Here is a 20,954-nt window from a genome sequence, read left to right as displayed (position 1 = left end):
TCCGCCCCTGGGTACGACGTAACTACATGACAAACGCTTGTCCTTGTTGAATGTCACATGAAATGAAATTATTTCGAGTGATCTGTGAATACTTACCTAATCATCCACCTAGCAAATAGAAATGTTAGAAAACTTCTTGGTTTTTATAAATTTTTCGCCTGAGAGCGATTTCTTATTTTACAAGAGCTTAAATTTTATTTTATAGATAAGTTTTAACTTGTGACCGCCTCTCAGTGGCACAGCGATATGTCTGCGGACTTACAACGCTAGAAACCGGGTTTCGATTACCCGTGGTGGGCAGAGCACAATAGCCCATTGTGTAGCTTTGTGCTTAAATTCAAACAAACAAACAAATTAACTTGCGACCTATAGTGCCATCTAACGAAATAATGTACAATTACATCTGGAATATGCTAGACAATTCTGGATTTTCTAGAATATTTACGAAAACGTAATTAAAATGAAAACAAAAAATTTTGTATGTTCATAAATGGACACTTTATCACACCACTGTCTTATTATTAAAATAAATAAATCATAGTTCACGAAAACAATGATACTAACTTTACTTAAGCTCAAAAAGAAATATGGCAACGATCTACTGTAATGGGTTCCAAGTTAAATCTAAAGTCAAATAAATGAAAGATAAATTGTAGAGTTAGTATGTTTATATGTGAATTTATGTAATATGTTTGATATATCCAGATAAGTAGGTTATACTAAGCTCTATTAAACTTAATCTTTAAGATATTAATTTTAATTAGAAGATTTTTCATATCAAGTTAAAATGAGATACGCTTAAAAACAACTTAAAACGTTTAGAATAATTTTAGCAGTTTGCTTCGGTATTTAGGTAAACTGATATTCATCAGGTAGCCAAAAGTTTGTGCAAAAACGCAGGTTCGGAAAATGTTATGTAGATAATAAATCGAACGCGGACAGCAAATAAAATGCACACAAATACAAGAGAACAAATAAAACAATGTATTTATTCATATAATAGTAATTTTCTATTTACTTTATTTACTGGCTAGCTTTTAGTTTTTGCTAAATAACTACACTGGCTGCTGAGGCTCTAGAAAGCTTTCCCAATATTTGCATTCGACAAGTGCACAAGAAAGAATAATGAAATGTCACATTTTCAAGTCAGACGAATGGTCCTATTGTGGTATCTCATAATCTTGAGTTTCCTCCTTCAACCACTATTCCAAATAACAAGCGCATTATAGAGAACTCCAATTCACAACAGTTTGTACAAGTGTCTGTGTCAGCTATTAAAATGGGATGGCTTTCCTTGAGGAAATGGACACAGGGTCAAACTGGTTCAAGCTTCTATGCAATAGCTGTTGTTGTATGTCACCTTCATCTAAACAAAAGTACTACAACTACTTTAAGTTGGTTATGGAAGGATGAAATTAACAGTTATTTCAACACTGGCACTCTTTGATATTTCAGTTATGGTTAGTTCTTCGTTTAAAAAGTGGTTTGAAAGAAATTTACTGTCCTTATGAATATTTCAGATAGACACGTAAAAGCATACGATAAAATGGGTATTTTATTTACAGTGCCTTGCAAAAGTCTTCACACCCTATGCTGGTGATCAATTTTAGTTATTTTCTTGTAAAAGACATAACTCGAATGGCCAAAAATATTTATTATATTAATCTCAGACCAGTTTCTAATAATTACAAAGAACAAAAGGTGCATTGTTATTCACTTAAGTGATATAACACAAAAAATATCTTGAAAACATATGTTGCAAAAGTCTTCATCACCTAACATAATTATGCAGTTAATATTGGGTTGAAGCTCCTTTGGCAGCAATGACAGCGGAAAGTCGTTTGGATAATCTTCCACAAGCTTTGCACAGTATGCTGGAGATATTTTTGCTCACTCCTGCTTGCATATATCCTCCAGTTCTTGTAAGTTGAAAGGATGTCTTCGACGCACAGCAATTTTCAAGTCCCTCCGCAGATTTTCGAGTGCATTTAGGTCTGGGCTTTGGCTTCAACCAAATATTAACTGCATAATCATGTTAGGGATGGATACTTTTGCAACATGTGTTTTCAAGAATTTTTTGTGTTATGTCACTAAACTTGGAAACAATGCACCTTTTGTTCTTTGTAATCTTTAAAAAGTGGTCTAAGATTAATATAATAAATATTTTTGGCCGTTTGAGTTATGTCTTTCACAAGAAAATACCTAAAATTTATTACTAGCACAGGGGGTGAAGTCTTTTGCAAGGTATTGTTATTTTAAGAATAAAACCCCATTCTAATTTTACTTATCCGAAAGTGTGTATGGATAGTGTAGGATTATTGTTGTTTATTATTAAGCACAAAGCTACACAAAGGGCTATTTTACAATATTATTAACGATAATGTTGTTTTCGGCGCAAAAATACAAATAGTGCTGCTGGCCCATTCAAGATTGCTTTGGTGGTATTCTCAACTTTCTGTGATTTCCCTTAAATTAGCCCAAAATATATTCATGCATCACACACAAAAGAAACTTTACATTGAACGAAAGTTTAACATAACAAAATGAAAAATACATATTTACAGAAGTATAATAAGAAAACTTTACCCATGTACAACACAAACTAAAACCTTTTGTATAAAGCATACCAAAATGCTTCTATACACACATATATAAAAGAATTAAATAAATAAAAGCAGTTTACAATGTACATATACATAAGATATACAAAAAGAAGGAGAATGGTCTACCTATGGAATTTCCGACAGCAGGTCCTTAAACATTGTATTGTGGTAGTCTGGGGAAGGATCTCTCAGGCCCTTGCAAGCGTCTTTTTGAGTTTTTGCCACCTCATCTTGGAGTTGATACACTTTTTCTTCCAACTGTGGTAGAGCCTTTCTACATTTAAGCAGATTATCCCCCTTATGGTTATATAGCTCTCAGACTTCCATCCATTCGGCTTCCTGCTTCTGGCAGTGAAGCTTTAATATCTGAATCTGCTACAAGGTGAGTTGCTTCAATATTTTGATATGGGTGCGGAGGACTCCCCTTTCACTGTGTTACTGTTGAGTTGAAAGCATCTTCATTGATACTGGCTGTCAATCCCATCATTGCTGTGATAGAAGATTGAAAAGGTAATGATATTTTTCTGGTGGAAGATATAGGGAGAATTACCCTTTGATTGGAGGTCTTCTTCTTCAATGAATTGAGCTCCAGGAAAGACCTTTATAGGCCAGAAATATGACGTTTCACCAAGTGATGAAGACATAAGAAACGTATTTTCGATTTCTCCACATTGAAGCCCTATAGTGGGTATATGTAGCTCTGCATGCAGCCCTTGAATGTTGTTTGGACCTTAGGTGTCAGCCTAATAGGTTTAGCTGTGGTAAGGCTGATCATGAGGTGACCTGATCCAGTCGACATCTTCAATTCCGTTGTAGTCTTTTTCAGAAATCTGGTAGTAGGAAATGCTCGTTTAGTTTTAGTTGGAGACTTTGGAAACATCAGAGTGAACCTGATAGTGGTCTTGGTCAGATCCCCCATGTCCAACATATTATCCAGCATTGCTTATTCATCTTTTGGCTCTATTGAGATGAAATCCAAGCCAGCCTCTGAAATTTTACACACTGAAATACAAAACTGCTTGTTGAAAACACGCCCACTTGCCACATCCTCTTTTTCACAAATTGCCAATAGTTCTATCTGATGTTTTATACTATAACATTTTAACCAATAGAAAAGCAAAGTTTTAATTTATCGAATGACGTACAATGCTACGTTGTTTTCAGTATAGAGTATTGTCAATTTCGTCTTCACGTTAAAAGTTTTCCTCTTGGTGTTCAGATCGAGCAGCATATGAAATTAATTTAAGCCTCTTGTCTTAGTTAGAAAACCAGTTAAATTAAAATAGTTATAGAGCATTGTTTGTTTTGTGCATGTTATTATTGTCTTATTAAGTGTATTATTTAAGCAAACAAAAAATATTTTGTGTAGTATCATCATTTCAAAAACTAGGCTTAAATTTCATTGGCAACCAACAGCAAAAAACAACAACAACATGTCAAAGGTAAGTACTATATTTCTTTTTTCTTTGTATATTCGCTATTTATTGTTATAAAAGTAATTAACATGTAAAAATAGAAACATATTAGGTTAGATTAGGTAAGATAATGAAAAAATTAATAATAATAAAAGTTCTTCATGAGATATGCTCGCGAACAGCTATTGTGTAATATCATTCAATAAAGTAATGTCAGGAACGTGTTCGCCAAATGATTTATAGTTTGTAGTGGGATTATTTGTTAGGCACTGTTTAAAAGGCAATACAAAATAAAATTAAGTACAAACAAATGTATACTGTTACGAGAATAAACAGATGTAGTTTTCTGTTGCAATATGCAGTCATACTGGAAAGAAAATAGGGCAATTTTTGATTTATTTCGTTTTTTATTATGGTGGTTACAAGGTCGGTCAAATTGACCGAGCCTGTATAGAGCTAGGATAGAGAAACTAACAGAAAAATATAAAGTGTTACTGAAGAAAACGTTTTATATTTATTTAGGAGGCTTTACAGGCTATGCAAATTAACATGAAAATCGCTTTGCACTCCGAGAAGTCAAAACTACTTCATAAAAAAAGATCATAATTTGCGTAGAAAATATTTGCAATTTTTAATAAAAGCTTGCCAGATGTGGAAAAATACATTAAGTACTTTCATAGTTGTAATATGTATACCTTCATCACGCTTATGGTTTCATGGTGTTACAATGTCGTATAAAATAAGCGAGCATGTGTCCATAGGGTTAAAGACAAGCACAAAGCAATACCATACAAGTGTTACTTCTTGCTTCTGGTGCACACTTTTCATTCTCGTACTTTATAATCGTGCCTTGTATTGAACTGTTAAGAAAATATTCAGAAAACTTCTCTTTTTTCAGAAAAAAATTAAATCTGGATAATTGAAAACATTTATTTACAACCAAATATAACGTTGGGTACATCAAGTTTAACTTTGACATGATACCCGCTGTTGCTTATGAATTTCACTTCACACAAAAATTTCACATTCTCACAAATCCATTTGAAAATGTCTAAACTACTATTAGCAAAACAACATGTTAAACTGTTTGCTGGCTATCATAGTATGAGACTAACCGTATCTCTTATATTTTCCATGAAAATTCACTACCTGTCAATATATCAGTGATGAAACTAAAGTATTCTCTTTTACACATTAATGAAAATAACAGGCTCACTGTATCTTCAAACAATGCTTTCCAGGCCAGTAGTTACATTCCACTCTATAATTCGTGATTTTAATATTATGATTAGATATTTCCTTCATTCAAATGTTGCTTACCAGTTGTATTTGAGAGATTAGTTCACTTATGTTATACAATGCTCATGAATGATTTTGTGTAATGTTCTATACACGTGTGTAATACCACACACACATTAATATATATATATATATATATATATATATATACACACGTATATTTCTATAGTTCACAATGCCACACATACTATTAGCAATAGACAGAGTGCCTGTGGCATAAAGCTCTATTACCATGGTAACCAACTGGGGGTACTGCTGTGAGATATGTATCAATAGTTATGGTGTTGTGAAGCGCTGCCATTTGTGAGCAATGAAACTTAGCTTGTTTTCAAGCATTACAAAACAAATTATTCAGCAGAGCTATCACTTTTCAGCCAAACTTCTCCTAGCCAGGGTTAATATTCGCACTCTTGTTACCTATATTTATTAACCACACTCTCATATCAGCCTATATTGAATACAATAATCCACAGTAAAACATATTTGCTCTCCTAAATGACTGCAGACACCAGTAGCCAAACTAGCAAACTTATTACACTAACATTTATGAGTAGATCCACTCATTATAGCACGTACCACAGAAAAGAAATACAGAGATATCCAATAAAATCAAACCTAATTCATTCAGATTCACTACAACCTAATTAATATCCTGTGTTGACTGAGCACACAACTATTCCTGGCTATAAATGTAGGCATTATACATGCCCATGTGCATTGAGGGAATATAGAGTGGGTGGTATTGGAGAACTTTCACCTCTCAGCTTGTCAATAAGCACTCCTTGCAAAGCACCAGATGATTGTTTTGTTGAAGAAAGGTGCTCAATAGCTTGGAAAGTAAGGATCACATCATGCTTCAACTTCAAATCACCTGTTCATACCTGATGCAGTACCATGAACTTATTCAGAACAGCAGACGAAAATGTGTGATCAAATGTCAAGACATCAACCACATAAACCAGTCATTTGTCCCATTGTAGTCGTTTAAGCACAAGCTCTGCTAACCTCTCAAAAGTGGCGAGAGCTTTACACAAGTCAATTGATATGACTCAGAATTCGTACAGACTAACTCAATTTGCTAGTATCTGAAGACCAGGTCTAAAGTGTTGAACCAACGAGCACCTTTTGACATGTCCAAATATTTGTCTTTCTGGTGTAATGGGAAGCCATCAACATGTGTCATGGTGTTCACTCTTCTGAAATCAACATAAAACCTCCACAACTTGTCCTTCTATTTAGCAATTGCTACTATAAATGACCACACACTCTATTTAGGCAATATGTTCCCATCCTTTAACATCTAATGCATCTCAGTATTGTATATATATCTTTGGTACCCCAGGGAAACCGGCTTTGTAGTTGTTTAATTTGATGGGCATCTCCCACATCTATGTAATGGAAAGTGATTTCTGTTTGATCCAATTGGCTGTCTGCTCCCCAAAACACATTAACATATTTAATCAATAGATCAATAAGTACTACTTATGATGTATAATTCTTCACAACAATCAAAAGTACCTCAGCGTTTCGAATAATACGTAGAATGGCTGAGATTGATGGTGGTTGATGCACACTAATTTGCTCAATAATAACTCAGAAAGACAGCACATCAGCAGAAGAGGTGCTTATATTGGATACTGAAAGAGTGGTGTAGTTATGGAATGTTCCAGTGGAATTTAAGTAACTTGAATATGGCTGGAACGGCCCATACCTGATACGCCAACAAATTAGTCACTCGCTACTAAGCTGCATCCATACATCATAGACAAGCCTTTGGAGCACTGGCTTGACCAGGGGTTTAAAGATAAAAAATGATGAGTCACAAGAGAATGAGGAAACTTTCTCGAATCGTTCCTGATGAGGGAGAGGAAGTCGCAGAGACTTATCTGCCAGTTTTGATTAACCAAATGGGGAGTTGCTGGAGACTGAGGTGACTAATAGTTCTAACTGATAGATGAAATGTCAAAGTCGATATCCTAATTGATATAGGTGAGACTGATGAACAATGGCCTGGACGAGCATTGTGTAGAACACCTGATTATTGAAAGGAAGTGGCATTCTCTGCTTCAAATCTATCAAGTGGGGCACACTGTACTATATGAACTACATTGTGTGATTTTCACTTGATTAAAAGCTAAAAATTCAAGAAACTGAAAGATTGTTGACTGTAAGGGTGATACAGCCTTTATTTTCAAGTCAACACGTAATGACATGAAACGTCATGTATATATTATATTGTGCTATCACCACTCATGTAAAAGTTAAGATAGTCGTTGGTTGGAACAAACAAAGACTGAAAGGAAATATCACTCCTTGTTTACTGAACCATCGGGTAGTAATGTCCAGCAGAATGTATGAACTACATTTTGTGACTGCTACTCAATCATTGAAAGTTAGGACAATCACTGATCTACATGATCATAAACTGGAATGAAGTTGAGTTTCTTGCTTTTCAAGCTATCAAATGGTATTGAGACGCAATGTATGTGCTACATTGTAGAATTATCACTTGATTATTGACAATTAGGACGATCATGTGATGAAAGTTAGTGCTTGAAAGAATGTTGCAAATACTTACTTTCCAAGCCAATGAGTGAATTATCTTATGTCAAATGTCGTGTGATGTTTCGAGAAAATCACTTCAACAATCTAGCTGAGTGCTGAGAACACTGTGGAGAATGCCACCTTGTACTCTTTAAGTTTTAATCGATCTTCATGTGAAAAATTAGGATCTACCATCTGCAAGGGAATCCAGCTTTCTCTGAGCGTGTATTGGAATACAATAGTAGCAGCACGAATTTTAATGTAAATGTGTTGAATTTGGTGGTCCCTGGATGCACTTTCATCACTACCAAGCATAGCTTTGGGAGGTAACCCAAATACTACGAAAGTGGTTCATGTGGTATGTAAACTACTAAACTGATTGATGAAACATAATGATAACATGCATACATATGATAATAAAGATATGTAAATAAATACACCTGTGTGGACAGCATGCTGTAGGAAAATTACACAAAGTCCTTCATAAATATTTTTAAGCATATTATCACAACTGAAACAATCACACAAAGAGTGTACCATTAAACAAGAAAAAATAAATGAGGGCATGGCGACAAATGATTTGCTTTGATGGATATAAGACAACCATAATAATTGACGTAAAAGGTATTATTACAAAATTTAGTGTATCTGTTTTGTTTTTTTTTTCATTAATAAGAGAGTGTTTCAATTTTGATGTTCAGTATGTAGTAAACTTTTCGTGGAATAGATAAAAGTAACAAAGAGGCTCACGCTACTGCTAGAGAGAGAACCCACAGTCTTACATGGGGTTTTTAAAGAATGCAGTTTTATCTGGTAGTTGTAACACAATTTTTCTGTTCTTGCTCAGAAACATATTGTAGAAAATATTTCAAGTTGATCAAAATCAGTATTTTATTTTGTTGTAACAGAAATGTTTTATGTCATGCAGAATGATATATTTTAGCAAGCAAACCGTTTTACTGAATATTTTCCCAATGTTGTTTTATTACAAATACAGGTTTCAATTATGAAGTCTGCAAGCTGTAAGTGTAATTAGGGGAGGAGGAATGTACCACCCACATAGTAAAATATTTTAATTTGAACGATAAATGTTACACATTTGTATCTGGAAGAAAATCCCTAAGGAAAACAATGAAAACATTGGAAAAGGCTAACAATTAAAAGTGAGGTTAGTACCGCCTATCTCAATTGCTTAGGAACCTATTGCATCCTCGACCACCATTTCTTTCTATTGGAATTGAGTGCTGTTTGCATGACAACCAGACACTGGGTGAGAAATCATGCCAGGTTGGAGGCATAGAATGTGTTTTCCTATTGTTTTATTTTATTGGAAACACAAAGAAATCCAAGAATCATGAAATTCTTAGGCTCTCTGGACACACATTCTACAGGTGAGGTTGGGCAAGAGTACACATTAAGCGTGTTGCTTGACCAGTAAATGATGTCAGAGTTTGTGGTTTTAAAAACTTGTTTCAACCTTCTTTAACATATGCACTCAACTGAGCCTTTGGCCAAATACAATTCAACCAACCTTGCATTTGAATTTGGACTTTCAGTATTCTACCATGGATTATTCCTCTACCTATGAAGCATATACACTGGACTATCCTCTACAGAAAGGGGCATGAAGTTATTGCAGACACTAAGAGTGTTGGACTAACATTTACCATTAGCAAGCCCATGAATGAATACACATTTAGTTCCAAAGCAGTTAGCATAAACACGTAGTCCAGAAAACCACAGAGGTTTCCTTGTTCTACTTGCTTTATTTTTTGTTCTCTATATTAGATAATATCTATTCTGCATGAATGGAATAATCTGTGATGATTGTAATATTCTTTGTCGACCGAATGGAGATTGTCTCTGTATGTTACATCTAACCAATGCTGTAAAATAACAAGGGCCAAGAGGTGATTTTGTCTAAATAACAAAGAAACCAAGTTTACTTGTTAAGTTTTTAAGTACACTTTCTTCTACACTACAGTTCTACTAGGAGATCGTCAAATAAAAACACTATTTGGAGATCAATCGCAAGAATGTGAAAGCTGTGGGACTAAACACAGCCTAGTAAAAGTATTGCTTTCTTTTATTTATTGTAGATATAATGATGTTTATTTCATCACACTTGACGAGTCTCCTTATTTCACATAAACTAATAAACTTAATCAAGTTGTTAAATACAGAACTCCACATATTTCCTGGTTGACTCTGCTGTTATTAGACGGGCCTGTCTGATACTTGTAGAGAATTAAATTGAATCAGAAAAGACCACATACGCAAGTGTGAACGGTTTTAAATTAATTCTTTATTCACGCGTGGAAATACACTACCAGGAAATGAGGAATTAATGACACTGTGAAGTATGAAACATTACCTCGCTCAAGTATTATATACCTCTCGAGCTCAATGTTTTAAAATAGGTATGAAATGTACTAGAATGTACTTTTGGTCTCTTTGAGGCATTTAAAGTTAAATTTTTAACAAAATATTAATTTTTTAGTTGTTTGTATCTACAAACATTTTGCCGTTCACAATTAAACTGTCTCAAATATAATACAGAGGCATATAAATTCGTATATTCGTTAAGCGGAACATAAAAAACAAAGAGAAACTAATTATCGTACAAAAAACATCTGCTATTTTCTATTATTAAAAAAATAATGTTATTATCATAGATAGCGTTTTGTAACTAAAAGACTTGCTACCAAGAGTATAAGTTATATACTTCGCAGTTGTTCAACGCGGGAAGTTGCGTACGTATAATATGCGAAAAAAAAAGGATGGCTTGAAAGAAATTGTTGTTTAGGTGAGTTAAGAAATTTAGTATTGTTATGTTGTAATGAAATAGATGTTATGTGTTTGACGTATTAAGATGAAATTGTGTTAAAATCGTTGTAAAAATTCACACCCATGGAGGCGCATATCGGTCCAGTGTACAGTGCCAGTGATGGGCATGGTTGGCCGTGTCAGAAACGAGAATCATGGCGTCGAAACTCGTACAAATCGTATTGCCTTGCCATTGTGTTGAACTTGAAGCTCTGTGTACTGTTACGGTATTCGATAGTGTGTTGTAGAGATGCGTGTAAATACTTTCCTAGCTGAACAGATAATTTGCTCAGGACTAGGGGAGAACAAATCAAATGTTAGTAGTATTCACTCTTTAGTAATGTAACACTACTACTACTAACATTAGTAATAGTATTACTAGTAGTAACACTAACAGTAAAGTACTTACTACTGCTAGGTTGACACTAAGTATCACTACTAGTAGTAAATAGTATTATTATTAGGTAAATTCACGTTGGAGGTGCAAATGAGGTTAGTAAAAAATCATGGGCCACTAATGGAACAGATGATTAGTAATGTAATTTTAGCTATTGCTGATTGTAATGTAAATGTGACCAACAATTTAATGAAGAGTGAAGGAGATCATAATGGTTGTAACACAGTGTAAACTACATCAAGTTACTTGATAAGTTGATATATAACTTATAAATGCAGTATTATGGATATTGAAAATTGCAAGTGGACCATAACTTCATAAAGATAAATGTAATTAACAACCCCATTAAAATAGTTCTATGAGCATATTTAACTAACCAAGTGAAGGACAAAGGAAACATGAAGTTGGTCACCAAAAGGACCAAAAAAGTTTGTGTATTAAGATATTAAAAATGGATGCTGATGTTTCATTGTAAAACATATTCATCATTTTGTCTGAGCTGTTATCTTCTGTAGTTACTAAGTTAGATTTAAATAAAAATTGCTAGTAAATAAATGTGCCATTAATTTAGAATTTCTATAGTGTATTACAGCCTTGTAATAAGTCAAAAATGTAATACAATAATTCTTAAACAGAAGCATTAACATATTTCAATGTTGTTTCTGTATTTGGAATAGCATATTATTGAATGATGCTGATGATAGAAAGGTTATTTCATATGGATAGGTTAAGATCTATTTTCTTCTGTAAATAAACAAATGGTGATCTTATTGAAGTTTATAAGATTACTGATGGGATTGATAGGATAAAGGCCTCTGATTCCTTTGTGTTGCATTTTGATGAAAAAAGGATGAAAGGACACAAACTTGAGATTTGTAAAAAGACAAGCCATATATCAGTAAATAGAGTTTATTTTTTTTAACAGGATGATTGACTAAAGAAATAAATTGGCATCAGCAGTAGTGGAGGCCAGCAACATACAAGAGCTTAATAGGGGAATTGATGGTTTCATGAAAAATAAAGGGTGGGTTTGAATTTTTACTCTTCTCAAGGCTGTATGTGTAGTGACAGCCTTGAAGAACTAAATTGTCCTTTGTTATATCTATGTTGTGATATAATAGTTATTCATCAAGCAAATTATGGTATTGTCACTTATTTGGTCAACATGGAAATTTCCTTGTATGAAATTCAAGATGTTGCTGAAATGGCTTTTACAGAAATAATAAATGTTTTAAGTATTGCATATCACATAATTAAGTTCAATTATTATGTAACAAGAACTCTATTCTTTCTATCAAAAATTCTATGCCTTTGTTGATACTCTTTTATTTTCAAATATAACTAAAGAACAATCCTGTGCAGATTGGTAGAATTTTAAGTATCTTTACTATAATTATCCATTAGACATAGTTATGTTACATAGCTGATGCAATCTGATAGATTTTTGAAGTCAGAAGTGAGTTGAAAACACTTTACAAAAGCAGTTTACTGCTGTGCTGTTATTTGAAATTTCAGTAATCGAAGTTTATTGAAGCCCATTTGAGTTTATACTTGTTCACAATATATTTGAAATAACACGTTTTAATTAATCTGTATACTAATTTAAATATTGTAAGAACTTTTGAATTTTATCCCAGTTGTAAACTAATACATTAATTTCATTGATAAATATCTTTTTTAAAAGATACATTTTTGACAGCTACCATGCTACCATTGTTAGTTCACCATACCTTAGAATTGTAGCACTTTGAGCAAAAAACAAATTTCTGTCTTTGTTTTTGTCATTGTAATTTCAGAAAAGAAATTTTATTTACTGTGTTCCTTTCATATTAATTTCCCTTATTAGAGGTTTAAATATGATTGGGATCACTTTAACCTCTTTGTTTAATGTTTTTAAACAAGTAAATCAGAGTTTCTTTTGTCAAATTTATTTTCACTACAGGGAAAGCAACATGTATCAAAACATTTCTAAAGTAACAATTATTTTAAAATTTATTTAACTGATTGTATTTTGTCACTGTTTTTTTAACTGGTATTATAAACATGTCACTCAGTACTTTCTTTTTTGCTTGTAAATGAGCTCCCTGCTTCATAAAATGTTAAAACAGTAAAGACAGGTGCAGGTAGTAAGTGTATGAAATAAGTAGAGATTGTTGATATTGTTTAGTCTTGAAAGAATAAATGCAATTGAAAAAGAATATATATAATTAATTTAAGTTATGATACTTAACATGCATACTTGAAACGTAAGGTACAGACAACAAGGGACCTCCCTGCATACGCAACCTTGAGGGAAAGTTGCTTAAACCCTTCTCTTTAATTTCAGAAAATCAAATTCTCCTTTAAACTCTTATAAAGTGCCAGCCTTTACTACTGCCAATAGCAACTCATTCTGTAAGCCAATCACCCTGTTAGAGAAATATACATGGCTTAACTGGAACCTAGCTTTTTTTTTCAAAGTCTAACTTTTATCTTCTTGTCTTCAGAATATAGCACAAAAAAGTCAGAGACCTTTATCCTGTCAATATCCAGATAAGATAACCTCTTATCCTTTTCTCAAGAGAAAATAAGTTCAGTGGTCTTAACCTTTCCCAATAAGATAACCCTTCCCTCAGAACCATCCTAGTAGCTCTCCTTTAAATTAGATAAGGAATTAAAACTGTACATGATATTCCAAGTGATTTACATAATGAAATAATTGCCTCTTTTCACTTGTAATCAACATGTTGATATTAAATAAGTTATCCAAATTAGGGTAAACCAAATACATTACTATGCATTTACTATAATAAAGGTAATTTGCTAAATATTTGTCCAAATAACTAACTCATCCAAGTCATTCTGCAGTTCCTCAATAAAGATAGAAATGCCTGAGTTTAATGTCATCTGTAAATTGTCTATTTATGAATTATGACCCTATCATTATTATTAATGGAAATAAATGACCCCTGGGGCACTGCATTAGTAACAGTACAGTTGCTCCTGTCTACTTATCCTCATCCAACAAAACTACATGCAAATGGCCACACACTTGTTTTTTTTTATGAAAAGGCCTGAATGTCAGGCAATTCATTATACAAACTTATAATTCTAATGAGAAAAATATTCTGCCAAAAAATTCATCAGTGGGTCTATATGTTACAGAATGAGTGTTTGATGTCTATGTTTTAAGCTATAAACAGAGCTACATTCATTTCACTTTTGACCAATCAGAAGACCACTAGTGTGGTATTACACTGCATTCATATTGAGTCTTAACATTTTTTCTTTATTGAATTGACAAACTCACCTTCAAGTTGACAACTGAGAAGCCAGCCACAAAGATTTTGGCCACATATACAACTAATTTCACATTGCCCTGTGTTCTTTATGGGTCATTATTGCAAGTCTATGCATAAAGTAAATAAAGGATAAGAACATTTTCATGTGAATTACATTACTGAAAAGCTGTAAAATACAAACGTAATTACTTTACTAATATAACCCAAGGGAACTTCCGTACTGTTTCTTACAGCATTAATGTCAATGTGCTAGTAATGCGCCCACCCATGACATTCTGGGTTGAGCACAGTTAAGTCTGTCTAATGTACCACATCCATGCAGATTACTGAAGATTTTGCTTTGGAAACTTAAAAAATTTTGTAGAATTGGTATGTGGAAGTAACTAGCAAAACAGTACTAACACAATCCTATTCCATCAGTTAAATATAATTATTCATCCTTTGTAATACTTTTTAATGTGAAGAGATGTTTCAAAAGTGACCTCCAAAATTCCAACCATGTCCCCTTAATTTGCATACAGGGGGCAACAGGTCCCTTAACTTTATGGTTATGGGGTTGAACCAATTTGACTACATCTCATGTGGAGAATGATACACAGTTCAACGATACTTCCAACAACTCTGAACTTTCTTAATATATCTTCACAACAATTGGTAAGATTTTGTTAAAGATTAGAAGTATTTTATACACAAAAATTGAGGTTGCTTTAATTAAGTATTTTAATTAAAAATTTGTTATTTTTGTATTGTAGTTATTTGCACTCAGGCTCTGAATATTTTGAGTAATATAATCAACATATTGTGCAGTGAAATGTTTAAAATTTAAAATAGAAAAATTGTACATACCTTTGAATTTTTCGTCGATTAATCTTGAAAATCTTTTTAGTTTACATTCTTAATTGTAAATTTTTGCTTTTTCAGAACAAGCTTATTTTTGATGTTTTATTTTCCTTTCCTATCCTTGAGCATTATTACTTATTGCAACAAATGTCAAAAAATGTTTTCCGGGGTTTCCTCAGCAGTGACACTATAGCCATCGTCAGAATGTTGGGACATTTGCCTACTACACTAAGCCTGATAAACCGAGGCAGTTTGTCTTATATTTAAAAAATTATTAAACCTTTCTAATATGCATTTTAAAACATAACTAACACATAATTAACTAAAGTATAAAACTAAAACCTAAATAAAATTTAATTGTTTATCTAACTAACATATTTATAGGTGAGAAATAATGCTAAAGCGCTAGTATGGATGCAAGCAGCAACAATACTGAGAGCATTTGACAAGTTCTCTGTGGAATTCTTCATGGCAATTTTATAATAACTATTGGGAAATAGTATTTCAAAATGTGGTCTTTCTTCTGGCTAGAAACATCTAACTCGTCCAAATATGATTGGCTTAGAAATTGCAACTGTATGTGTAGATAGTGGGCATAGTATGTCAGGAGTTCCAAGAAATTATTTCTCTTTCCTCCCAATGTTCCATAAGGGGCTTGATAGAAAAATTTGTAAACAGAGCAATTAACCTAGTTTCTGTCTATACATAGAAGTATAGTGTACAGAAAGAACTATTTAAGTTACAGAGACGAAATGTCAAATTTTTTTGAACTTGTGTATCATGCCGAAGTTTAAGAATTTTTCTTTGAGGTTTCTTTTGAAATAAAAGAATTAAAACCTGGATAATATAAAACTTTGAACTATAATGTAAATTTTAATGCTCATTTCATTGGTATACATTGATAGTAATATTACTTAATTAAATTTTGAATGTAACAAAGTAAAATCTTGTGACATGCGCAGTACAGGGGTGCCCATAATTATAGGGTTAAACTGTAGAATATAGAGACAACACTGACATTGATATCAACAATTATACTTGAATCCTTTTTCCACAAAACCAGTGTGTATATTTATACTTCCAAAAAATTTTTGTTGGTGATGTTTTGTCATGTTTAATGAAACATCAAAGGCTAATGTAGGCTAATCTTGAGCATGCTTGAAGATTCATGTAATTGTATTAAATTATTCTAGCAAACAGAATTTTAGTTGGCTTAGATGTAGATTAGAAATCTACAAAATTTAATGTTTTAGTAAAAAATGAGCTATAATTCTAAATACATACAAAAGTATATTTTAAATGTAATTTAAATGTGAGGTGTATAAAAGTACTGAAGTTGTAGTATAAATTTCAAATATTTATGGCATAAATTGCACTGGATGATATAACCAATTTTTTTATTACTTTATCTTTGCTGATACAATAATTTGCCTGTTCAAACATTTTCTAAATATTAATCATTTTCTATATGTTTGAAGTTTGGCTTAAAAGATGTGAAATTGTTCAAATTCTGTATGTTACTTTATACAAAAAAATTTTAAGTGAAATGTTATAGTTTGCACCGTAATTGCATACAACTTTAATCTTCAAGGTAGATTTTGAATTTTTGGGTGTGTATAAGTGATGAACATTGTTATCGTTAATTCAAATCTAATCAGTTGCAAAGTAGAATTTGAAAATACTCTTTTTATAGCTGAGTTTTAGATTTTATTCCCCACAAAATTGCTTAAAGGCAGAATGATAAAGTTGTGCAGGTGTATGTATATAAAAAATGTGTAACATTTATCTCTGTTTTGTATTACAGATCCTTTTGTGATTTCATCTATTTGATGCAAAAGAAGCCAATTTTAACTTTAGTTCATTTTTCATTATGGATGATACACCAAGAAGACGAACAAGGGCAAAATTTTTAAAAGCTAAAAAGCCAGTTCAGAAACAGGAAACAAAGGTAATAGAAACTCCCAGGGAGCAAGAAGTGGCTGTGTCTCCAGAAGAAACTGATGCAGTGGAAGTTGAAATTGAGCTTCCTTTGGAGGATGTAATGGACACTGGAGAAGAGAGTATTCAGGAGGAAGTGGTACGTATAGAAACGGGCTCATTGAACATATCTCCCTCACGTTCACAACATGATGAAGCTTATCCATCACATACTATGTTTTCACCAGCAAGGGATTCAACTGGTGGATCTCCCACATCAAGTTCTTTATACAGGAAAACAGCTGACTTGGTGTCTTTAAGTATCAATGTAAAGGAGAAAGTGGCAATTGAAGAAAATAATGTCAGAATCAAAAATGAAGAAAGTAGTCAAGTGGGAATAAAAGATAAAGGTGACTTGGTAAGTCAGGAACAATTGCAAGAAGAACATTCTTTATTGAAAAAGAAATGCATGGGTGGACATTTTAACATTGAAAAAGAATATGAAATCCATGGAAATGGCAAATTTTTAGAAAGAAAAGAAGAGTTAGATCATTATTCTATGAATGAAAAGGTACAGGGATTTCTTGATGTTGATGTTAAACATGAAGAGAGAGTTTTGAAAGTTGTTAGTGATTCTATCATGGAAGTGCAAGATAAGATATTTGTGGAAGAAAGTTGGAGTGAATCACTTGTGGAAAAGTCAAAAAGTGAAACAGTTGGGGAAAAAGTTCAGAATGTAACAGATGTGGAAGAAATGCAAGATGAAACAATTACAAAAAATTTGCAGAGTGAAGCCCTTATTGATGAAGTGCATAGTAATGAAGATGGGAAAGAAGTGCAAAATGAAATATCTGAGGAGGATATACGATATGAATTAATTATGGAAGCAGTACAAAGTGAGACAGTTGTGGAAGATGGGCAGAGTGAGGCAGTTGTCGAAGACATGCAGAGTGAGACAGTTGTCGAAGACTTGCAGAGTGAGGCAATTGTCAAAGACATGCAGAGTGAGGCGGTTGTCGAAGACTTGCAGAGTGAGACAGTTGTCGAAGACTTGCAGAGTGAGACAGTCGTCGAAGACTTGCAGAGTGAGACAGTCGTCGAAGACTTGCAGAGTGAGACAGTCGTCGAAGACTTGCAGAGTGAGACAGTCGTCGAAGACTTGCGGGGTGAGACAGTCGTCGAAGACTTGCGGGGTGAGACAGTCGTCGAAGACTTGCGGGGTGAGACAGTCGTCGAAGACTTGCGGGGTGAGACAGTCGTCGAAGACTTGCGGGGTGAGACAGTCGTCGAAGACTTGCAGGGTGAGACAGTCTTCGAAAAATTGCAGGGTGAGACAGTCTTCGAAAAATTGCAGAGTGGGGCAGTCGTCGAGGACGTGCAGGGTGAGACAGCTACAGAAGAAGTGCGGGGTGAAACAGTTGTCGAAGACGTGCAGGGTGGGGCAGTTGTGGAAGAATTGCAGAGTGGGGTAGTCATCGAGGACGTGCAGGGTGGGGCAGTCGTGGAAGATGTGTTGGGTGAAACAGCTACAGAAGAAGTGCGGGGTAAAACAGTTGTCGAAGACGTGCAGGGTGGGGCAGTTGTGGAAGATGTGTTGGGTGAGACAGCTACAGACGAAGTGCAGGGTGGAACAGTTGCAGGAGGTGTGGAAGTTATAAATACAGAGCATATTGTTGCTGGGGAAGAATGTTTTGTAGCTAATGTTGTATTTGGAGACAAAGAAAAACTTGATGTTTCTCTTCGTGTAGTTGAAGACATTGGAGCAACAGCTGAGGTTGGGGAGATGACTGAAGAAGAGGAAGCTCATGTTGATTCGGCTAAGCAAAAAGAAAGCACAGAACAAAGTGAAAAGCCTGCTGGTGTGTGGGATGACATTGAGAAACTTGCAGAAGTTGCCTGTTCAGAATTTCTTGATAATTCAAGTAAAAAAGAATTGGTGGCAGGTAAAGAACCAATAAATTATGAAAACAGTGAAACCCAGAGCACATCTTCCAATATTGCTAGTACTGGCTTAGACACAGCACAAATAGGTGAGCAGAAATGTAATATTGAGCAACCAGATCTTATTACTCAGAATTTAACGTCACCTTTCCAGAAAAGCATTTCAGAAAGAAAAGAGCAAAATAGTTGGAACTCAAATGATGTTAGAGCTTCAGAGCAAAAGGAAAACATTGAATCCACAGAAAGTTCAAAACTTCAGAACAACAGTGATTACTCAGTGTTTACTAAAAATGATAAAGAAAGCTTGGGCAGAAGTCAGCCCATGCCATCAGATACTCTTGGACAAACAAGTAGTGAAGAAATTAAAACCAAGAAAGTAGAGTCAGTTGAACAAATAGACAGTGAAAGAACAGAAGTGACGGAACTTGACAAATTTGAGAAAGTTAGGGAATATAGTGCAGTTGAAAAGCTAGAAAATTTTGTACGAGGAGCACCAACAACTGACAGAAGAACAATGGGAAGAACAAGAAAAAAAATTTGTAAGTATACTTGTGATTTTGAACTTACTAATATAATGACATCTAAATTTTATTACCCATATATGTGTTACTCTGTTGGCCCATAGTTTTACTTAATAAAAAAAAATAGTTGAACATATAGAACTGAAAAATATCATGTGTGTCTTGTTTTTCACATGTCAATTATGTGTGTAAATTTAAGTGGTCATAATTAATTTCTTTTCATAAGCTTCTGCATAATAAGCACGTGAATTACAACATAAAATAAATATGTACATCTTAAGAGCCCAACGTATGAAAGAACACGATGTGTATAAATGTAAAAACTACAATATAAAGATACTCCATTGGGTAACAGTCTCTATTGTGATCCTAGCTGGACTGATGAAAGCCATAATTGAATGTAAACATGTTGAAAAGCCACCCATCTTTATTCTGTCAAGTGTATCATATTTAAATAAATGTATTTGAAATATAATTTTAGTAAAACTTGGGTAATCTTGTAGTTGAAGAAATTCCAAAATGTTCCAATATTTAGAAGTGTCCAGCTTAACTTCAAAAGGTTTGTTTCTGTAAGCTTCTTAACCCTTTCCATATGGGTCAAAGGCCATGTCATTGCATTTATTGACCCGCATTCAAAATTTTATTGAACTACTATTTCATGAATTTATGTTAATAAGTTTGATTTCAAACTGTAGATTATAATTCAAATGTTAATATTATACATTACTCAATTTCTTAATTTAAAAGTATTTATTAACAAAATGCAGTTAAACATTGATTTTTGTGTGTGTCACGTGGTATGTTGAATGCAGCATTGGTTCAAATTAGATGTTTGTGGTGTCAAAATACTAAGTCTTTAGTTTCTATGAATTAGGCACTCAAATTACAATATTGACAAGCTTGAATATAAAATAAGAACCTTTTATCTTTTTATTTGCTAAGATATTGCTAATGTAATAAATCAAACACAGTGGCTTCCCACCCACCTCTTTCCATTTTTGGAAACCCTCCCTTATATACACTTACTATTATATATGACATGGATAATCAATCAAAAGCTCAAAATGTTCCCCTAGTGGCTTTCTCAGCTGTTTTAACTTCTTAGGATGCCATCTCTTTTTTTTTGAACCAAGATTTCAAGGAGGTGGTTTGTGCTCAAAATTTCATCTTTTTAAGACTGAAATACAGCTTATTTACTAAGTTTGATAAATTAGTGGAATTCTATGGTATTGATATAGTAATTTATGATTTTTTGGTTATTCAACTATATATATAAAACATTAGAAATTATTTCATTTCATATTCTCCACGTGAAAAATTTTAAAAGGCTTAGCAACTGAGTACAAAGGTCGTAACTAGAAGAGATAATT

General features: G+C 33.4%; 2 protein-coding genes across 4 annotated transcripts in view; one reads left to right on the top strand and one right to left on the bottom strand.

Annotated features, from left to right (window-relative positions):
• LOC111086781 (MFS-type transporter SLC18B1-like) overlaps positions 1 to 15,251 on the bottom strand; it is a 69,454-nt gene extending 54,203 nt beyond the window's left edge. The window contains exon 1 of the mRNA XM_022391028.1: positions 15,212 to 15,251. The gene's annotated coding sequence lies outside the window, so the exon portion shown is untranslated. The remainder of the gene's footprint in view (positions 1 to 15,211) is intronic.
• The window catches only part of LOC106463188, a 64,042-nt gene continuing 53,660 nt past the window's right edge, over positions 10,573 to 20,954 (top strand). For 2 of the 3 annotated variants that reach the window (XM_022391015.1, XM_013923186.2), the window contains exons 1-3: positions 10,583 to 10,667; positions 12,010 to 12,108; positions 17,010 to 19,602. In XM_022391015.1, the coding sequence (XP_022246723.1) occupies positions 17,076 to 19,602 (2,527 nt within the window). In that variant the 5' untranslated portion in view covers positions 10,583 to 10,667; positions 12,010 to 12,108; positions 17,010 to 17,075. Of the gene's footprint in view, positions 10,668 to 12,009; positions 12,109 to 17,009; positions 19,603 to 20,954 lie in introns of all 3 variants that reach the window. The other variant, XM_022391010.1, reaches the window with a different exon arrangement.

The sequence above is a fragment of the Limulus polyphemus genome, unplaced genomic scaffold, assembly GCF_000517525.1.
Source record: "Limulus polyphemus unplaced genomic scaffold, Limulus_polyphemus-2.1.2 Scaffold51, whole genome shotgun sequence".
Classification (NCBI taxonomy): Eukaryota; Metazoa; Arthropoda; class Merostomata; order Xiphosura; family Limulidae; genus Limulus; species Limulus polyphemus.
This window is presented reverse-complemented; position numbering and strand designations above follow the sequence as displayed.